The 20,870-nt window shown below is 40.1% G+C and overlaps 1 protein-coding gene across 1 annotated transcript in view; it reads right to left on the reverse strand.

The window, feature by feature from the left end:
- PLCB1 (phospholipase C beta 1) overlaps positions 1-20,870 on the reverse strand; it is a 404,497-nt gene that overhangs the window by 125,526 nt on the left and 258,101 nt on the right. The window contains exons 7-9 of the mRNA XM_059828429.1: positions 20,172-20,247; positions 14,373-14,473; positions 12,812-12,978 (exon numbers count right to left, since the gene is read on the reverse strand). Of these exons, the coding sequence (XP_059684412.1) occupies positions 12,812-12,978; positions 14,373-14,473; positions 20,172-20,247 (344 nt within the window). The remainder of the gene's footprint in view (positions 1-12,811; positions 12,979-14,372; positions 14,474-20,171; positions 20,248-20,870) is intronic.

Below are 20,870 nucleotides of genomic sequence, written 5' to 3' on the forward strand. Positions count from 1 at the left end.
ATACTTCAAAATATCTACGTACCAACCATCATTTACACATCATGGGCAGAAGCCGTCAGTAACTCCTCCATTTCGGCAATTTTCTCAATGATCAGCAAGGGGAAAAATTCACACTAGTCAGACAGTTTTATCAAATTAATAAATAAGTAGAGGAAGGGCAATACATCTGAATCACTGTGTCTGAATATTAGTGAAGCATTTAATAGAGTTTCTAAATTCAAATTTTTCCTTATTGGAAAAACTAATCTGCAGAAAGCACAGATAGAAATAAACTGAGGTCAGACTAGAAGATCAGAGTTTCTTTGAATTTGAAAGCTGAACTGCATGAAAGAAGTCCGGAGGCTGCCACACTGATCAGCAGTAGGTCTGGTTTCATACAGTCTTTAATAATCTGAAAAAGTAGAATCAACAACACAGGATTTAAAGAACAGAGAGTTCTCTGGGAGCTGTTATCAAAACAAGATGGTAAAGCTGTAATGAACCAGGTAAATGGGATGGAAGTCAAATGAGAACACACAAATAATTCAAGCTAGGTAGCTAATCATTCAAGCAAAGAAATATCCAAAATACAGAGCTCAATTGGGAAGAAGATGCCCTGAAATCCATCATCCTGAAAAGCAGAGGATGTAAAGAACAGCAATGTATCTGTATGTAGCTGCATCAAAAAAAGTGGATAGAAAAAAAAAGTGATGGATTGGCAGGACATTTTACTATCAAGTCATTGATGAAAGAGGTAAACATCAAATATATCAACATATGCATCCATTAGTATCCATAACTAAACCTAACCACACAGGCAAGCCTACAGATTTAACAGACATAAGTTAAGCTTAACTATTGACAACACTGAGGATCTTAATGGGACCACTGACCCTGCACCCAGTCTCATGATGCTAGTTTTTGACTACTTAGTATCAGAAACATATCTGTATACAGAAGATTATTTAGAGAAGTGTTATGAATCATAACGTATGTCACAATATATGCCAAAACAAGAAAGATCAAACATGTAAAGCTGAAGTGGCCATAATATCATGGTCAACAAGTGTTTTAAGTGTAAATGATAAGGATGAGGAAGAACAGTTACAGTGGCCAAAGGCAGAGCAAGTAATGAGATCAGAGTAAGCAATGGAAAACTTGGGGTAAGCATTTGAAAAAGCTTGGCAGTGCTACAACTAATTGTGCCAGGAAACAGTCTCACAGTGGATTTATTGGTTGTCTCATTGCTTAAATCCTTTAAAATCAAACTAGGAGAATATCCTGTTGTTTTCAAATCTCATTTCAGATTTCTAAACTTAAAGAAAAACATCATGGATCCAATTCTACCCGCAGTTATACTTGCTCAACTACTTTCTGTGATTAGACATTTACCTGGCCACAAACCAAAACAAGCTTTGGCAACATGTTCTTGAAAAAGAAACAGAAAACTTACTCAGTAAGAAAGTAATAGAGCAAGATTCATTGCTCTACCCTTAAACGTGTGTATTGTAACAGGACACAGGGAAATCTGAACAAACAGGGAATGGTAACTCCTATACAATATCCAAAATAAATGCTTACTGAATTACAAGGAATCAGAGAGGGAAAACATGGGAAGGTAAACATGCTTAAGTAGCGTACGTAAAAGAGCTTACTCAGTATCAGTTAATCCATGCGGAAATATCACATGCCCAAGGACAGAGACGCAGAATATTTTGCAGAGTAAGGATTATCAACCAAGTAAAGCAGAATTCATTATGTTTGAATCAGAAGTGCTTGATATGCTTCTAATGAAGCAATGAACCTATCATATCCATTTAATCATATTTTATCATCTATACAAGTGCACAGAGAAAACTAACATTGGATACTTTTTTTTTTTTTTTTTGGCAAGAAAATGTTTGCAAACAGAAAACCACTTTTTCTGGGTTTCAGAAGAGGTACTGCAGCTCAAGACACTCAGTTCACTTCAGGGAGGAAATATTTCCTATAAGTTTCTAGGCAAGCCATGCCAAATAGCAAACCTCATATTTTTATGATAAAGGGCATTTTCAATCACGACGAAAACTTTGGGAGCATTCCAAGGACACTGCCATCTCGAAAGGGAAAGGAAGATGGAGTGCCACCTGAGAAGCAACAAAAGTTTACAAACCTCACTTGTGTCTGTTGGCATGAGCCATCTTGAAGTCACTGTGCAATGTTCAGCATGCTATTTATTTATATTATCAGAAGTCACAGTTTTTTTCAGCCCTTTTCAAACACCCAAGAAAGAAGGGCTCTAACCCACAGGGCCTACAGCCTATGAAATTTATGTATTTTTCTCTAGTAGTGCTAGAAAACAGTAAAACACACACATAGGCAGGGAAGATTTGAGACACTCAACATTTTCTCTTCCTCAAAATTTATATGTTGGAAACATAATTGTTTTAATGGCTATTGATCATCTAAATCTCCACAGCAGCTTTAAAAACCTCTGCTGTAACAAAGCATGGCCACAGTTCAGAGATTCTGGTAAGCAGAGGTATTGCGTTAAGGAGCACAATTATTGGAACCTGTTATACTGTAAAACAGTCTTTTATTAGTTCCAAATAGTGTCTATCTATATAGCATATGCCTATGACAGCTAACAAACACACAAGTATCCAGCATCTTGAATCAAGCACGTCTGTGTTACAGTTCACATTTAACCAGATCCCTATATGTAGTATCAAGCAGTTTCTTACTGGTTATCATGCTGTCTTTTCAGCCAAATCAGTTTCTAAAATATTAGCAGATGTATATATACATATCTTTATATTTAGTAATTTTTAAGGGGTGGGGGAAAATCCCACTCTGGTGTACATAAGCAAGCAATCTCTCCTAAGTCTCAAGACTAAAGCAGGGTGATCAGCATCATCTCCGACTTGGACTGTGAAGAAATGCTACATCTAAAGTTAGCTAGAAAACCACATGGGACTGCAGCTTATTCCTTGGCAGGCATTTACTTTTCTGCTTTTTTCTTTTTTGGTCCCTGTCCAAATTCAATTTTGCTTAAAAGTGCTGGCCTGATTTGTGCAGTCTTTACATTAGCAAGCCTCAGCTACTGTCTTCCAGGTTCGTGTCCAAGAGTGGGGCCTTGGCTATTGAAAAACCCAATGAATCTACATCTTGATGATTTCAGCTGACATTGCAAGATAATGCAAAGCAACACAGCGATGTAAAAAATGATCTTGCAGTGTCAAGAAACTCTGTCCTCAAGACCCACTTTCCCGCCATAACTACTGTCTACATGCAAACATACCTGCTGCTCTGGACTTCAGTTGAGGTCTGGAGCATGATCCAGGAGAAGGAGGTGCTAAGGGCCCTAGCACCTGGGCAGGTCTCATTCATTACATCAGGACAAATTAAGCAAAGGCAAACACGGTGAGCTACACCCAAGTCTCCCAGTAGACATCTTAAGCTTTGTATTTCTGAACGCTTTCTGAGCCCAAATTGCAACCATCTACAAAAATTACTGTGGACAGAAAGTCTGTGGGGTCACAGGGTTTTACAGACACAAGCCCATTCCCTAGCTGCTCTTGACTTTTCAGCACAGATGTAGTAAAGAAATCACTTCTGACAAGATATCCCTTACAGGATACAAGGCGGCAGATAGTTTCGATCCAATTACATCTATAAAAACACTACAAAACCACCTTCATACTAGTTCCTAGCTAGCAGTGAAATGAGCACTTTACAACATGGCAGATTTCTATGACAGGAGGACAACTAGGTAAGAGGAAAGATTTTAAATCAGACAGATAAAAATACTATTAATCCCAGCAATACTACAGTTATTTCTGACAGACTTGAAAGAGGGCCACTGCTGGAATATGTCACTGTCTTTCCCAAACCTCTGAAAAAACACACTCTGTAGAATGCCTCGGAGTGATCCTGGGAGATGTAATAATGTTAAATGTTGGCTTACTTCCAATTGCTAAGTTGCATTAAACAACATCTAAAAATACATCCCTTTTTTTCTCTTAAGTGATACTTCTTTACATAAGCTATTAAGGCACTTGCCAAAAAGACTGTTCTGCAGCATAATGGGAAGAGATAAGAGTAGAGTGAGCATGCTATAGGTAGGAAAAAACCTAGGAAAAGCCTTCATCGTGGCTAATATTTTTACTTCCAGAAACTCCTCCTGTTGAAGAAGATATTTTAATATTAAAGAGAAGTGGAAAATAATAAAGGCACAGCTGTGCAAAGACAGTTCAAATAAACTAAAAAGAGGGAACTTCAGTCCCTTTAAAGGGACTTCCTTGTCTGTTCTTTAAACTTGGTTCTGCAGCTGCAGGCACTGCATTGGACATTCCCTTTCATAAACAAATCGAGCTCTATCTTGATAACAATGTCTTGGTTTGCCCTCTTTACTACCTCTGGTAGGCTGTGCCAGAACCATAACATTAGGAAACCTCTCTTAATTTCCAGCCTAAATTTATTCAAGGCCGCTTGATACCTCTGTGTTCTTCTGCCAACACTGTCTTGGAGCTTACTACTTCTTTTTGCCTCCCCAACATTTAACCCTGATGTATTTATAGGCAACAGTCATATTCCAGCTAAAGGATACTGTTCGAGTAGATGATTAAATCTGACATTATAAGGGAAACTTCCTCATATGGTTGTTGTACTATAGTAGCGCACATACTCCAACTATGTTAACAGCCCTGTTATGACAGATAGCATACATACTGAAAGACTCGCAGATCATTGCTAGCTCCTCAAGGCTGAGACTGACTGTTTATTTAGTTGAGTCAACCAAAGGATGAGGCAAAAAACCAAAACAGCACATGAAAGGGGATGGCCAAATGTCAATGAGCTCGTTCGTGGCAGAGCCAGGAAAACCATGCTCTTCTGCCACTGGTTCTAGATGTCACCCACTGGATTAGAGCAGTCTTCACTTCCTTCTTCCTCATGGGCCCTCTGCAGCTGCAAAACACTATGTTTGTAGCAGTCGTAATGAAGAGGCAAACCCCACAATATTTATTCAAAGTTTATCTACATTTGTTTCCTTCAGCACTTGAGTCCATGCTGATTTATGTTTTCAGAAGTAAACTTTATCTGATATTCATCTTCAAATAATAAATCCTGCTGCTAAAATTGAATACCTCCCTGTGCTCCATAAAAGAGGCAGTAAAACAGCAACAAGCACAAAGAAGCTGTTTTACTTTTAGAGTAAGTTTTCTATTTATGGGGTCTGATAGTCTGAGGCTGAGTCAAACACAATACAGGCAGGCAGCAGCAGAAAAATGTGTCTCCATAACCCTTGAAATGCAGTATTGGTGTAAGACTCTCTTTTACTTATCTCTGAGCAAAAGCTCCAGATAAAGGGAATGATGCAGCCCCTACATATATTCCAAAACCTCCACTCATGTTTGCTTTGTGGTCCTGTCACCCCAGGTTCTTGCACCCATTTTCAATGTTAGGACATAGCGTTCAAGTCTGCCTGGAGGGTTTGAGCCTGGGGTCCATCAGGTGGTCTATCAGGTTTCCAGGACATAGGACAAGAGTCACTAGTACGGTCAGCTTCCACATTAGTTAGTGCAGGTCTGGTCTGAGTGCTGAACTTACATTATTACGATTAGTTTATGCTCTGCTGCTCTGCAGATATAAATTCCACAATAGGTCTGTCCATTTTATATTTGGCACATTTGCACTGATATCAGTGGAGCTATTCCTGGTATCAGATACCAGTCCCAAAATGCATTTCTGCAAAGCTCATGCTTCTTTCAAAGTATCTGTATCATAGACAGAAGATTAGGAAACTTGCCCTCCCTGGAACCCTAGACATATTTTTGATATTTTCATGAATTCTAGTGCCAACAGTAAAAACCAACTCTATGCATAAGCACATGGGTCTCAGATCCAAGCCAGTGCCTATACTTTTAAAATGCAACCAAAGAATAAAAGGTAAAAAATGTTGCTTTTTTACTAAGTGTCTTTGTTCACTGTTGCAAAACCCATTATTACTAGTCCACATCACTGTTTCATTTTATGTTATCAAGTTGTTACAGTTAAGTTAGAAAGATGAAGCACTTTACCTGTAAAGAGATGCAACAACCCCTCATAACTGAGGATTTTCCATTCTAAAAGATTTTTACAGCATTTAGTCTTTTACTTGAGATGCAATCTTCCAAACTACTACAAGATCTGAAATGAATTTTACAGCTTAACTAGTAACTAAAACCCAAGCAACTAAAAAAAACCCACAATGCATTACAGAAACATATTTGGCAAATTAATTTTGACAAGTATAGTTTCCATTAACTTATTTGTGGTAATACATTATTCATACTAACATTTGTTGCATATATACATTTAAAAAGAATAAAAAAAAGGCTTTCTGGCAAGCTACCTAACTTAGCACTTGTTGCTGACAGCATGGAATAGGCTATGACTTTTGTGTGGCTTATAAATTTTAAAGATAAATAAATTTTGACTGGGATCTTGTTCTGTCGTCATTTGAGAATGAGAAACAATCCTGAGAGCTCTTCTCTTGTACAACTGGAATGTTGGAAAGCACTGAATATCCCAAAGTTAATGGTTTTTTTGATAAGTATTCTTAATTTTCCGCGTTACAGTTAGGAAGTAGAAGGATTTCAACCCGTTTGTAACATGTCCTACAAATGTTTCAATGCCAGAAAACTCCACCATTTCACTGTATGGTTTATACATCAGAATTTATGCTTTAAATATTATGAAGTATGTCTTAAAAGTGTAGCCACGGTTGCACGGTACTTGTTCTTGCCATTAAAATCTGTTGCCTAGGAAATGACCCCCTTCTGACATCGAAAGACTCCGATGTGTAATTATTCTTAAGCAGTTACTAAAAGGTGAATTTGATGTGGTGGGATGAAAATGTTTAAAATGTATTGATGTTTATGGGAGGAAAACCACATTTGTGCTGAAGTGAATACTGCCTGGTATTAAGGCTGCCATGAGAAAAACACATGTAGTAAATGCTGTATAAAATTAAATATCTTAAGCTAACGTTAATTGCTTAATTTATTTTATTACCTAAGAAAATCCCAGCACAACAGCTACCAATAAATGTGCACTAGCAAAACAGAATTAATACTGGAGTTCAAAGAGCATCATGGAACCAGCTCCCCTACAAGCCTTCTAAATACATGTCTAACTACAACTGACATATGGTATTCCCAAATAGGTACAGTTGAGAAAACCTGGAGAAGGAAATGCTGTGAAATATAAGAGGAAAACTCTTTTCTCTGTGCAGATCTAAAGGCTTGGCCCTTTAAAATTAAATAGGCAGAGATATTATTTAAACGAACGCATACTTAAGAGATAAAAACTAACATCTTTATGCCATCATTTATCTCAAAGATACCTTCTAGTAAGTACAATCTGGTGTACAGATCCATTGGCCAGGAAAATCTCCAAAGCACTTCCAGATTCTATTTTTAAAGCTTATACTACAGTCAAGACAATCTCTCTCAACAAAAAGCACTCTAAAAAGAATGGTTAATAATAAGCTAACCCTTGTCTTGCTACCACCAATGAGGATGGTGGGAAACATGTATTTTACTGCTGTAGCATGATTCCAGCTTTTTCACGTCTCCTTTCCTAGCAGGCCTTGGTTTCGTACTCTTCACTGCTAGTCTGGTACATAGGCATAGATCTTCTTGCATGCTTAGAGTCTTTAAGAGACACAGGATGCCCCTAGAGCCAAGACTGTTATTCTGTGTTTTTCAAAACACTGGTTTCAAAAGGAAAGGTTTAAACTGAGAGAATGGGATTTGAGCTCTCAAAGCTCCAGGGTCCTTTGGAACTTAGAAACTTTTATATATGAATTGCATCATTAAATCAGGAAGAACCAGCACATTTTTGCAGAATTTGCACGGTAAATTTCACATAATTCTAGAAACTAGGACTATCATCCCGGGGAGCCTGGACACTGCAAGCAGACACACCTGAAACTCAGCATCAATGTCCCATCTCCCATCCATAATGTAACAAGATCCTGAACAACTTAGTTTTATACAAGCCTTCTTAGAAATAAAAGCAAATAAGGAAATTCCCAATCAACCACTTGGCAACTCATTTTTTAGTACACATCCCATTATCAACCTGGTAACTTGAAAGGGAAGACATTTTAGCAGTTATGCCAGTCACCCAAGGCAAATGCTTTACAGCCTGAAAATAACACACTCTAAGATGCTACTTAACCAGGCCTAACAGCCCCCCAGCGTGGTTTTGCTGACAGCGAGAGACTGCTCAGCAGTACCAGGAACTTCCTTCTGCTTCCACCTGATAAGGAAACATGCTATACATAGCACATTAATCTCCTTCGCTGTATGACACACAGCATTAATCACAACAGCTTGCTTCAACCACAATAACATACTGCTCCAGACACTTAACCTATGTAGATGTCAAGCCTATGTAACTGCTGATGTTGCAGAAGCTCAATTGCATCCCAGCAATACGATACCTAAAAATACATTAGCGATGAGCGAAGCGATTAGCGAAGGGCAGCCTTTTTACTCAAAACTCTGCAACTTAAGGTCCTTATCCAGTAAGCACACTGGCATTTGATTTTAACAGTTCCCTCGAAAGCCATGTTGTAAAATATGCCAAGTTTAAAATATTATGTATGTTTCTTGCTTACTGTGTTCAAAATACTGTAATTTAGCTGCAACAGGTACAGAAAAAGGGCTATAACAGCAATCAGAGTAATAGAGAATTGTGAGATGTCAAAAGCACGTGACTAGTGCTGTGAAAGTTGAGACTAAAACCATTCTTTAGAAATTAATTCATTTAGCTACGAGAGGATAATAATTAATTTAAGAGAATATTGTTGTACAGTGAATGTGCACAGATAATGAATGCAGTTAGATGTGAAATTAGAGGAAGATATAATCATAAGATGAGTGAAGGTCTAGAACTGTCCAAACAGGGTACTGGGAGCAAGGAGTCAGCTGCTGTACAAAGGCACACGGTTTCTATTTTATGAATTTGGATTTAAGTTTTCAAGGAAAAATCCCTAATTCTATTTAAAAGAGAAGAACTTTTCGACACATAAAATTTTATTTGCTAAGAAATTTCACTTCAACAACATTAGGAAACAGGTAACCACAGGAATTGAGCTTCAACAGAGAATTAATATGATGTTCAAGGAAATGGAGCATAAGAGATTTTTACATAACTATCCTCTCTTCCCACACCACCCATGAAGTTAAGCATATGCTTAAGTGACTTACTACCTCGAGGCCAGGACGTTCTGCATGTTGCAAACATGAAATCCTACTCCCACAGCATAAATGCTTTTACTCCTTGTGAATTGCAAGTATTCAGTTTAAGTTTGCATCTTGTCGTGTGCTACTGCGCACAGGAAAAAAAAGAAAAACGATTTATATTTCGTCTAGCTTTGTGAAAGATGATTAGAAATGTAGGCCTTGCGGCCTTATAGAATACCTGAAAAATAAGGATATTTGCCACTAACTTTGCCTCAGGCTTTTACAAAAGTCATTTTCTCTGGCAGTTTAAACAAGGACTATGCAGGCTTTAAAGTTTGAATGAAAGACAAGAGCTTGGCTTATTTCATGAGGATGCTGAACATGAATCTGTATTTCAGTGGGACACCTGAACATTAGATAGATTGTTTAATATAGAAATACTACAGAAACAGACATGAAAATGGACAGACCTTCATCATTTATGTGTATGTTTGTCCCTAACCTCTCTGCAATCTGATGTTATAATAATGACACGAGGCAATGAACGGAGCCAGTCAGAAAGGCAGCTTACAGAAACAAAACAATATACCAGAGTGCAGGCATGTGCATACAAACACACACACTGCGGGCAGCCGCAAATGTTCAAACACTAGAACAACCTGAGGGAAGGGATTTAATTGGCACAAAGGCTGGCAATTTATATCACCTAATTCTTGCAAACAAGCCTTTAAAGTCTCTACCACCACAAAGTATTTCAAATCACTCATTACTCTCAAGAAGCAGTTAATCGCAACTTTTAAATTTCTTTATGGTATTTTCTTCTGTTCTGGACGCGTATCTGTGATTTACTTCAAAGGAGCAACTTCTCATTGCCAAGAAAGAACAAGTACATATACCATGTTGTCAGATCTTCTGGCTTGCTTCTTGAAGCAAAACTGTGCAAAACTGCTCCAAAAATCCAATTATTTAATTGCATTGCTCTGGTACAACAGCAATGAAGTCATCCTTAGACCACCTGTAACTCCATTTCCCATCCTGCTGTTTATCATGTAATTCTCTCACATCATTACCTCTGCCTCATGTGCCTTGTTACACTACTCCTCTCTTCCCTACGCTGCTCTTCTGGTTTTTGGTGTACCCCATCAATCCCGAGGAGCTGTTTAGCTGGGACCTCTTCCAGCTCACTTTGAAACACAGGAGCATAAAGGAGCATGTGGACAACGACCCTAAGTCCATCTCTCTTCATGGAGCTTTTGGGCCCCATTTTCTTTGAGAACTATGCTGGATGAAGGCTCTGCTACCTTCTTACCTATTTTAGCTGCTGGTCTGAGTGCCCTGAAGTTTCTACTTGCTCTTACTATTTTAACTGACAGCACTGGGGCCATTCCAAACATCCTACTTCCATCCCTACCTCTCCGCTGACTTTGACCCCAGCAATTAAGGGGACATAAGCAATGCCACCACAAGAAATGAAGCAGAATATCTGAGCAGTGGAGGTGGGAAGTTAAGGCCAACAAGTTCATGTGTGTGTAACAGCGGACTGCATCTAACTGTGGTTTGAACACCCACAGGTCTACTGAAAATAACATCTCTGCTCAGTGGCCCAAGTGAGTATAGTTTCAGTGGCAGGGAAAGTGTCAGTGAAGCATGTCATTCTGGTCTGCCATCCCTGCAACTCAGCCTATGAACAGTCCTTTCCGGCAGCAGAAAGCCTGAGTGACAATCCCTTTTACAAAACACCATATCAAAAGGTTAAATCATTATTCTGAATATGCACTGTTATATTTTGGTGACATTTTACAGACATGCAGCATTTGTTTGTAATTATTCTATGAGTGTAGGATTGAGCGCACATCTACACTTCATTTAATATACAGTGACTTGAATTCCCAACTTGAAGCAGATGTACAGAAAATATTGTGTCCCCATGTCATTCCTGATTAGCCAATTCCTGTAATTTTAAGGCAGTAAGCTTGAGATTTGCACTGGGGCCTGATTAGCAGAACAGGCCAGTTACCACAGCTCAGCCACCAGACAGGGTGCTATATAAGACAGAAGAGGTGGCAGCTTTGTGCCAGCTTTGTCAGAGTTTGCCGGACATCAGTGCACAAGTTTGAAGAGGAAAAAAAAAAAACACACAAAAGGAATTAACTCTCTATGACCTGCCTTACATTTTCGTACACAGGAAGAGAGGCACCTATAGCAGAGCAAGCGCCTGCAACAAATGTGCACACCAATGTAAATTAGGGTAAGCCGGAGGTGTCCCACAAATCCTAGTTGGAGGGTATCAGCAAACACCATCACAGCACCCTTCTTTCCGAGGTTTGTTTCATGCTTCCTCCTTATTGCCAGTCAGAGGGTGATTTCATTTTGACTTTGGTGTTCTGCTAGCACACCTCCTTCTAATAAACCCTTTATTTGGTTTATATGAAGTGCCAATATTTGGGTAATAAGAATGATCTTTTAGGTACCAGACTTCCCCGTAGCTGATGTGAAATAAGGTAAGCACAGAGCAATATTCTAATATTTGCACGGACGAGAGAGGAGGTCACAATGTGTTTTCATCTACTCCTGCTAGCATTCTCACTGACGTCAAAAGACAGTTTGCATAAGCATGACAAAGAAGCAGGATTTAACCCTCCATCAAAACCTCTGGAAACACTAAATTTGATTGCACTAGGAAAATAAGAAGACTTATGAGAAGAATGACAAGTGTTTTGCCTTGAGACAACATTGATCGTGGCATTGAGAGCCACCGGTTTCCTTCAGGAAGGCACCTAGGTCAGAAGGCCTCTCCCTCAAGGAGAGGGATGGGAGTGCCTTCAGTTAACCTCTAGACTTTTGGGAAAGATGTCTTTTTGTTTCCTCTGGATCCAAAATCTCTGGACCAAAATAGTTTTTTCATATCAGATCTGTTTTCCAGGATATTCCCATGCCCCTAAAATTTCTAAGGTACAAAGACATTAAAAGCTGGGGTAATCATTAGGATATGTGGGTTGGAATAAAACAGGATGCAGACACAAATTCAATGCTATTTTGAGACTTGTGGTGGTAGCAAAAATGTGCAGAGATGTGAGCAGGAGTTCTCTTGCTGGCTTTGGCAAAATGCCCAGTTAAGCCCTGACAACACTCGAGATTTTCAAAAGAGAATTTTCTGTGATTATAGCACGAAACACACTCAGCTACTCTCACATCTTACTTCGTGTACCACTTCATCAGAAAGCAGAAGGCTGGACTTATTACTATTATTAAATGATAGAATTCTCATCATCTTAGTTTCAATGCCACCAATTGTTTCTTTAAATTTTGCATTTCAGATGCCGGTAAATAGTCATTGTGACAGAAAGATTTCTGCTCAAGTTTGCATACCAGAGCAACTGTTCTAAACTATCAACTACCCATACTGAAAACAGCCCCATCCTTCCTAAATCGATCTCAACCAAATACATTTAAAAATGAACCACACGATGTCTCACAGGCTTGTACGATCCAAAAGTAGATAGTTGGAAATGCAGTTTGATTCTGAACCAAATTTTGCTTTAGCATGCACTGTAGGATAATTGAGTCATTGTTTCAAATCAGAAACCAAGTACGGATAGAATGTAAAAACCACTGACCTTTCTTTGCTAGATTACTGTTGGGTTCATACTTCTCAATCAGTTGTTGAACTTGTTCTTGTTTTAATGGTGGATAAAGGATTTCATTTAATCGTGGATCACGTTGCTTAAAATTTATAAATTCCATCATCTGATCAACAGTAAGGTATGGTTTGCTCTTGGCACCACTAGAGAAAAATCAAAGCAACGGCAAAGCCATTAAAATATGTTTCCTTGAAATCTTGTTCAATGTTCTGTAATTTCCCAGGAAAACTGAAACAAGATTCAAACTATTGTACAACAAAACCATTGTCCCACTGCGTCTCTGGACTAATTTACTTTGCCAGCATGTAATGACAAACATTCTTCATCAAACATCTAGGAGTAAGACTTTTAAAAGCGTTCAGCATTATTGACATCAATGGGAAGAGTTAGAGCAATGTTAAAAGCTTTTCATTCCCCTGAATTCCTGGAACTAAGCAATTAAAAAAAGTGAAAGAGAAAACGATGTGGAATTCAATCTTGAGCTTGCCACAAACACTCTGCTGGCATTCCTGGCCCAACTATTTGGTTCTACTGCTGAACAACAGCAGCCCTGATTTCATTATTCTAGTATTTGCTTGGGTTTTTTTTTTTTTTTATAAGCCTGCTAAAAAATGCTAGGCACTCTGCAAAGCAAGCAAAAAGATGCCTCTTTAGAGAGTTAGTAAAAAGAGCAGAGTTTGGGTACAATTTGTACCCAGACGGAGATCCAGGAAGCCCTCAAGCCAGGTGACGTGCTTAGGGTTGTCTACAGCACTCGGAACTGGCCTACTTCTACTCTGGGAGAAAGCAATGGAAAGTCTACCCCCAGGTTCAATGGGAGCAAACTAGGTCAAGGCTGAGTTCCTCTGAAAGCTCAACCCTAGAGAAGATAAGCACAAAAGGAGGATGTGTGCACACCCATGTTGCACTAATTGCTTTGGTGGTCTTGGGAGGTATTTTGGAAATTACTTTGCTTTCTTATTGCTTCATGTTCTGACTCCATTGATCAGGCTCTGCTGAAATGGGAAATACGACGACTTGCTGCAAGGGGTAGAAGCAACACGAGTTACATAGCTTGTAACTGAATGTATGAAATCAGTTGTAGCTGGCTGCTAATTTAATTTCACAGTGTGAATTCATGATGCACAAATCCTAAAAGTTACTGCATTTTTTGCAACTCCTAATTAAGCTTTTGGGAGTGATTATACATATTCTCATGCCTATTGCATGCTGTTATTGCTTATTACTCTTCTTCCTTTACTTTCATGGAAGCCTAAACTATCCTAATCCACACAGAAAATCAAGACCCAGGAGTTCTGCTCCTCTAGGAACAAATTACTTTCAAACTCTGGCCATTAGAAATGGAGGCAAAAACTTGGGAGAGAAGGAACCCTTGATCCAAGGTTAAATAACAGCCCTGCTTGACAATGAAATCTGTTCTTGGCAATTGCTGCATGCTGCTGTAGTCTAAATAACCTACTTTGCCCTCCCCAGGCCAGAAAAATCAGTGAAGGGGGGGAAAAAAAAAAAAAAATAAAAAAAGAGTGTCTTTTCTTACAACTCAGAAAAGATGTGGTCGATCTCAGGCCGAGGGCAGAGGTTGTTTAAGAACACCCTGTACACGTCTGGCGTGAAGTCATCTTGAGGGATTGAATCATTCTGTGAAACGAGAGAAAAATAGTGAAAGAACGATACAGCACTTTTACACGCTCTTTGTAAACAGATCACTCACTACTGCGCTTCTTTGATTTCCTTCATGCAACCTAAAGGAGCCCGGATTTTGCAGAATAATAAATCCCCCGGAATAAAAGAGCAGCTTAAAAAGTACATCTTTAAAAAATACATAAATACATTCATCATCTTAGCTTCCACAAGGCAAAGTTATCTCTTTCTCCGAGCACCTGTGAAGAAGAAAGAAAGGACTCCTCTCCATTGAACCACGTTACCTATAGCATAAATAGGTACAGCGATGCCAGTGAAGCCTCTGAGCTCAGTCCCAGCGGGGCGGCTGACCAGTGGTGCTGAGCCCACGTGCTTCAGTGAGCAAAACGGCAGCGTTACAGAGGACGAGCACATCACTCATCTTTCCAAAGCTTTCAAACAACTGGGGAATGAAATGGGTCACTGAGTCATTATTAATACTCCTGCTCTCTGACAGCAGCAGCAATGTTTCCTTTTCCTTCCTGAAGATATATGTTCAAAATACCATGAACCTGGGCAAGACTCATGCAGTGTAGCTTTTCCATACATCTTTGTCCTAAATGCTCAGGGTAGTGCATTAGGCAATCAGATTTCTTCTACAGAAATTGATAAAAATGTTCTCCTATAGAAGAGATACCAGCATTTTTTTCTTACATTTTCTAAAATTTAGAACAATTTACATTTAATCCCACTTCTAGATGATACTTTCATCATCCCTATTATATCTGGTGGCTTTTCTCTGAAAAAATACAATTACTGTTTTTAACTGGAGGGAATTACTGGACTGGATAAAGAAAACAGTCCTTTGCATGTAGCTCAAGAGCTCTCTTCTCACGTGCAGGCACTGCCTTCAAGCTCCAGAGTTTCTGCAGAAGACAGCAAGGGCTGCTTCTTTAGCAGGGCTGGGAAGAAATGAGGACCCCAAGGAAGATGCAAAGCTTTTTTCAGCACAGAACAGTAACGATGTGCCCACTGACTTCTGCCTTTGCGTCAGTGCACCAAAAAAGGAAAATGGCATGGAAGCTTGTATTTTGTGGAGAGGAAACCTTATAAAGGAACAAGAAAAAGGAAAACACAAAAAACGTGGAATGCACATACTGAAAATCTGATTTTGAGTTTCCTCCAGGCAAGCTAATTTTATCAAAAGCTATGACATGTAGTCTCTGGGAGCACCATGGGCCCACGTGATGCCTCTCCACAACTCCAAAATAACGCCTGAATCCGATGAACTGGAGGAGGAAAATTGTAACTTGGACACAAAGCCTTTTGCTTTTAAACACCGTTGAATCTAGTCATCTCAGAAGCAAGCTGCTGATAGAGGAAATCGTTGCTTTTATTTATTCCACCTGTTTAACGCTGTTGCCAAGGGAACCGGAAGCGTCAATTCAAGCCTTTGTTAGACTGAAGGAAACTTTCCCATATTTTTCCTGCTTTAGGTTAAAATAAATAAATAAATGAATGCCACAGGCATCACTTTATCTCTCCTTTCATCTGTGAAACCCGCAGAGGCTCGAGAGGGTTTTGTATTGTGACTATCACTCAGCGTTTCTTCCTGCAAGCGCAGACTGAACCAGACCCAGCTCACGCTCGGACCGAGCTGGGCTGCTTCCCTGCTCCACCTGGGTATCCATCTCCAGCGGTCTCAGGTCACCAGCCCTTAGACCCTTGTGCCTTCCTTTTTTTGGCAGACTGTGCAAGTAGCTGCAGGGTGAACTGGTTCAAAACTTACCTGGCCAAACCAACCCCATGCACTCGACCATGGGATCAGGTCGCTGAGCCAGGTAACTCGCCAACAGCACAACTGCTAAATCCAGCGCAAGGGTGGATGGAGAAGTGTGTAACCTGAAGTTGGAGGACGGAAATAGCTCCTTTCAGTGACAGCTGCCAGTGACACAAAACTACATGTGAAGCTGCACCCGCTACACTTTGACAAATTTGAGCTGTGGTGCTTTCGGTTGAGAGTAGAACTGCTGATACTTGTGTTTTCCTAAAGGCCACGATTCACAAAGCTTGTGAATTTTCTTGTTATGGCTGGCACCCCACTCTCCTCTGTTCCCTGTACCTATAATCCCTATTCAGCAGGCTACTGCTCATCAGCAAGCACTTCTCCTAAGGGCATTTTAGGTGTTGATTCTGTAATTACCACAGAATTACAGTCTCCTATTGACCTAATATATTTTTTCCTTTACAGGGGATTTGAAGGTACTCAACACTGAACAAAACGTGGGTCTTTTCCAATAACCTGAGATCCAGGCTTTTATCTGCCACTGGGTTCCAATTAAGAAAATAAACCTCAGTTTCCCAGCACGCATCTCCAAATACCTATCTACAAAGAGTATAACAAACACAAGTCTTCAGGCATAATTACAGAACTTTTAAATAATTAATTATTTCCTACCAGTAACGTAATCAGTGGGCTACAAAACACAGAGATGAAAGCCTTGCTGCAAGCATTTGCCACCCCAGGCACAAGCTCAGACAACTATATTTGGATTCCAAAAGCCAGCCTGCCTGCCTGAAGGGATTAAACTACGCTGCCCCTTTCCTCAGCCTGGTCTGAGCCATCCACATTTCAGTGGAACCACCCACATACCTTATGCGCTCATCTCTTTTTTGAGACCAATGAACAAATCACAAACTTTCTGTACCACATGAGAGCGTCCCTCATTTCCAGCTTTGCTGAATATTGGCATTCAATTTTGTTCTGTGATTACGACTCTCTACTAATTTCAAGCACTGCTGATTTATGATTTGTCTGTTAACCTGCCTGCTTTAATAACATCTGTATCCAGTCTGTTATATATTCAGCAGCACAACAGCTAATTCAGATTATTTGCACAGACAGGACTCAATAGCTGGTTGCTTTATTTTAAGTTAACAGTCAAGCTCACTGGTGCTTCATTGTGAACCTCGACATTAACTGGAAGGCAGAAACCAGTCTTCACAGGCAAACAGATGACTAAAATAAAGCTCTTCAAATTCTATTTAAGGCACCTTTGCCTAAAACCAAACCAAACAAAAATACCCAACAGAAAGTACCCCCCCTTCCCCAAAAGTATCCAAGATTTAAAAAAAGCATAGGGCAATCAGATGCCAAACTCAAAAACTCACTGGCATATTTTAAAACTTCATTTAAACATTTATTTAAACATTCCTCTGCTTTCAGATCTGCTGGATGACGAATACTGCCAAAAATCACATCACACAGGGCTTGGTCCTGCAAGACTCTATACGTGCCAGGTCCAACCCAGAAATACTCAAATAAATAAATCCATGCTTTGCAAATGTGCTTGTCTTTAAGTCCATGGGTCATCCCACCGCAGTCATGCTCAACTGTTCACCCAAATCTAGGCTGGAGTGCTCAGTGCTGCAGAAAATCTATCCCTTATTAAGGTCCCTAAATAGGAAATAAAGAGTTTATTTTCGGCACTTCTGAGGAGCCTCTCTGGTGCTATTCTTCTACAGCAGGATGAAAGCAATTATCCAGGTAATGAGAACTCTTCCTCCTCTCGAACTAAATACAGTTCCTACATGTTGTCCCACGAGGTCTCCTGGCAAGCACACGCACAGGGAATTTGCTAAACAGTAGGGCCAGCAGATGCTGAAGTTCTTGCTGTCACAGACAAGGCCATGCAGTGATACTGGCCCCAGCAGCGCAGCTCAGGCTGCCCTATGCTCAGGTCACTGCGTAAGCTATATGAGGGACTGTCCCAACCTTGAAGCTAAGAACCAGGGGAAGAGTGATAAGTGCTGCCTTGGCATCCTCTTACCCATGACTGAGAATTTAATTTTGTATTTTGGCGTCACCCTCAGGTTCTGAGAGGTGCAGCAAAACATCACGTGAAACTCATGGCCAATGAGCCCTCTATCTTCCTAAGCAATGAGAAGTATGTTTTTTCTATGAAACTTGGAGATAAGACCCTTAGAGAGATCTTCATGAGGCATGAATAAAAACCACCCAAAAAGCCTAAGCTGTTAATGTCCATGAGAGACTTTCATGAATTCTCTGAATAATTTGGTGTGGTTTTACTGAGGAAGATTCCCTGATATTCATGTCTTGTATGCTGCTAGGAGTTCAGCGCTCTTCAATGCTTTATGGGAACAGCATTTGTCCTGTAGTATAATGGGGGAGAAAAGCTGGAAGTTGAAGTTAAGAATTTTACTTGTTCAAATAAACAGGAACACAAAGAAAAAGAGCTGAAGAACTGATTTTCTTCTACTCCATTACCTATATGAGATGCAGAGTTTCATGCCTCTTAAACACTTAGCTTCTAAAATATTTTTTTTTCCAAGATGATCAACACAGTTTTCTTTGTTGCATGAAGCATATCGCTCTTTTGTCCCATCCAAAGAAAGGCTCTACTTTATACTATGAACAATTTTCAAGATGGTATCCCAGCAACAAGTATCCAGCAATGAGTATGTAAAATTGACTGTACTTAAATAAATAGCAGAAAAAGGTTGCAGTTTCTTTCAAGGACTCTAGTGATGTTTAGATTTTTTTTTCAGAGATGTGTAGTAAAAAGAAGTAATAAATCAACTGATTTAAAAACCAATGCGTCAGTGATTTTTTGCACATCTTATCTTGTTTGCTAACAATTAAATGAAAACCTCACAACCTTACTTCAGCTAAAATTGTTATACTCTTTTGTACTTAACTTCATAGACAGTCCTTGGAATTTCAAGGAATTAAGCTCCCAAACCTAGGAAGAAAGGTCTCATTGGTAAGGGGTATCTGAGGTTTGGCTTGTGAAGATTTTGCCCCATTGTACTTCTGGAGCCACAGGAATTGGATCTATTAAGAAACTGATGGGGAAGCAAAGGTTGAGCAAACATCAAAGCACAGAGTTTTCTACAAGAGCGAGTGATTAGGAGATGCAGGCTCTCTTCTGCTGCAGATCAGTTCTGCCCCACCTCCTGGACCTCCAAAAGTAGGAATTATCCTGCAAGAAGCTTCCTGGAGGAGAATCTCCACCTGGGAGGAAAGACTAAGGACATCTTCACTCCAGCATTGACTAGAATAACCTGCTCAAGCTCATTCCTCTTTAAAAAAGCATTCCTGAGGGTGAGGTACCATCCTGCAAATGCTCCAGGTTGAGGAGAACTCCTGGATTAGCAGTATACAATGGCTGCATCCCCGCAGCATTAACAACTTTGATGCTATAGCATTTCAACAGTTACTCCATGCACATTTTAGATAAGCTACAGTGAATTTAACTGTCACTTAACCCAAGCTATAGATTTTTTTTTTTTTTTTGAGAAGGAAACAGATTACACCATTAGCTACACCTTGAGCTAACACTGCTCTGAAATCATGCCTTGAAAATTGTGCAAGAGTCACCGATTCTTAAAATACTCTCACAGGATTTCTCCAGGACAGGTCACACAACCCCCTGCCCTTTCCTTCAACCCATTCACACTTCTTCCAGGTACTCCTGGTGCCTAGACAATTTCAAATCAAAGGTACTCAGATTTGCAGATGGGTATCAGGAACTTCTGTGTGGGAAAGAAAGACCTGCTGCTGAGGAGCTATCCAGAAGCAAAGCCAGCACAGCATGATCAGCCTTGAACAAATTGTCCTCAACTCAATAGAGAGTAAACACTGCTGAATACAAGCAACACTTTGTAAGAGCCAGGAATAAATTCAGATGCTTACCCTGGAAGATGGAAGATTACAAGCTTCTAATGCAGTCTCTACTCGTTTTCTGTCAGCGGAAAACAAGCGGTATATGCTGCAAAACAAAGAGAAACCAGAGGAAATTGGCTTAAAGACACGTCTTGATGGGCTCTGTGGCTTAAAGAATGAGTATCACTTCCTGGTCATAGAATCATAGAATCGTTTAGGTTGAAAAAGACCTTTAAGGTCATCAAGTCCAACTGACAATCACTTCCTTACTCCTGCTGGCCACACTGTTTCTGATACAGGTCAGGATGCTGTTGGCCTTCTTGGACATCTGGGCACACTGCCGGCTCATATTCAGACAGCTGTCAATCAACACCCCCAGGTCCTTTTCTGTGGGGTGGCTTTGCAGCCACCCATCTCCAAGCCTGTAGCGTTGCATGGGGCTGTTGTGACCCAAGTGTAGGACTTGGCGCTTGGCCTTGCTGAACCTCATACAGTTGGCCTCAGCCCATTGATCCAGCCTGTCCAGATCCCTCTGCAGAGCCTTCCTGCCCTCAAGCAAATCAACACTCCCACCCAACTTGGTGTCGTCTGCAAAATTAATGAGGGTGCACTTGATCCCCTCATCCAGATGACTGATAAAGATATTAAACAGAACTGGCCCCGACACTGAGCCCTGGGGAACACCATTTGTGACCAGCCACCAACTGGATTTAACTCCATTCACCACAA

Source organism: Gavia stellata, chromosome 23 (genome assembly GCF_030936135.1).
Source record: "Gavia stellata isolate bGavSte3 chromosome 23, bGavSte3.hap2, whole genome shotgun sequence".
In the NCBI taxonomy this organism is placed as follows: Eukaryota; Metazoa; Chordata; class Aves; order Gaviiformes; family Gaviidae; genus Gavia; species Gavia stellata.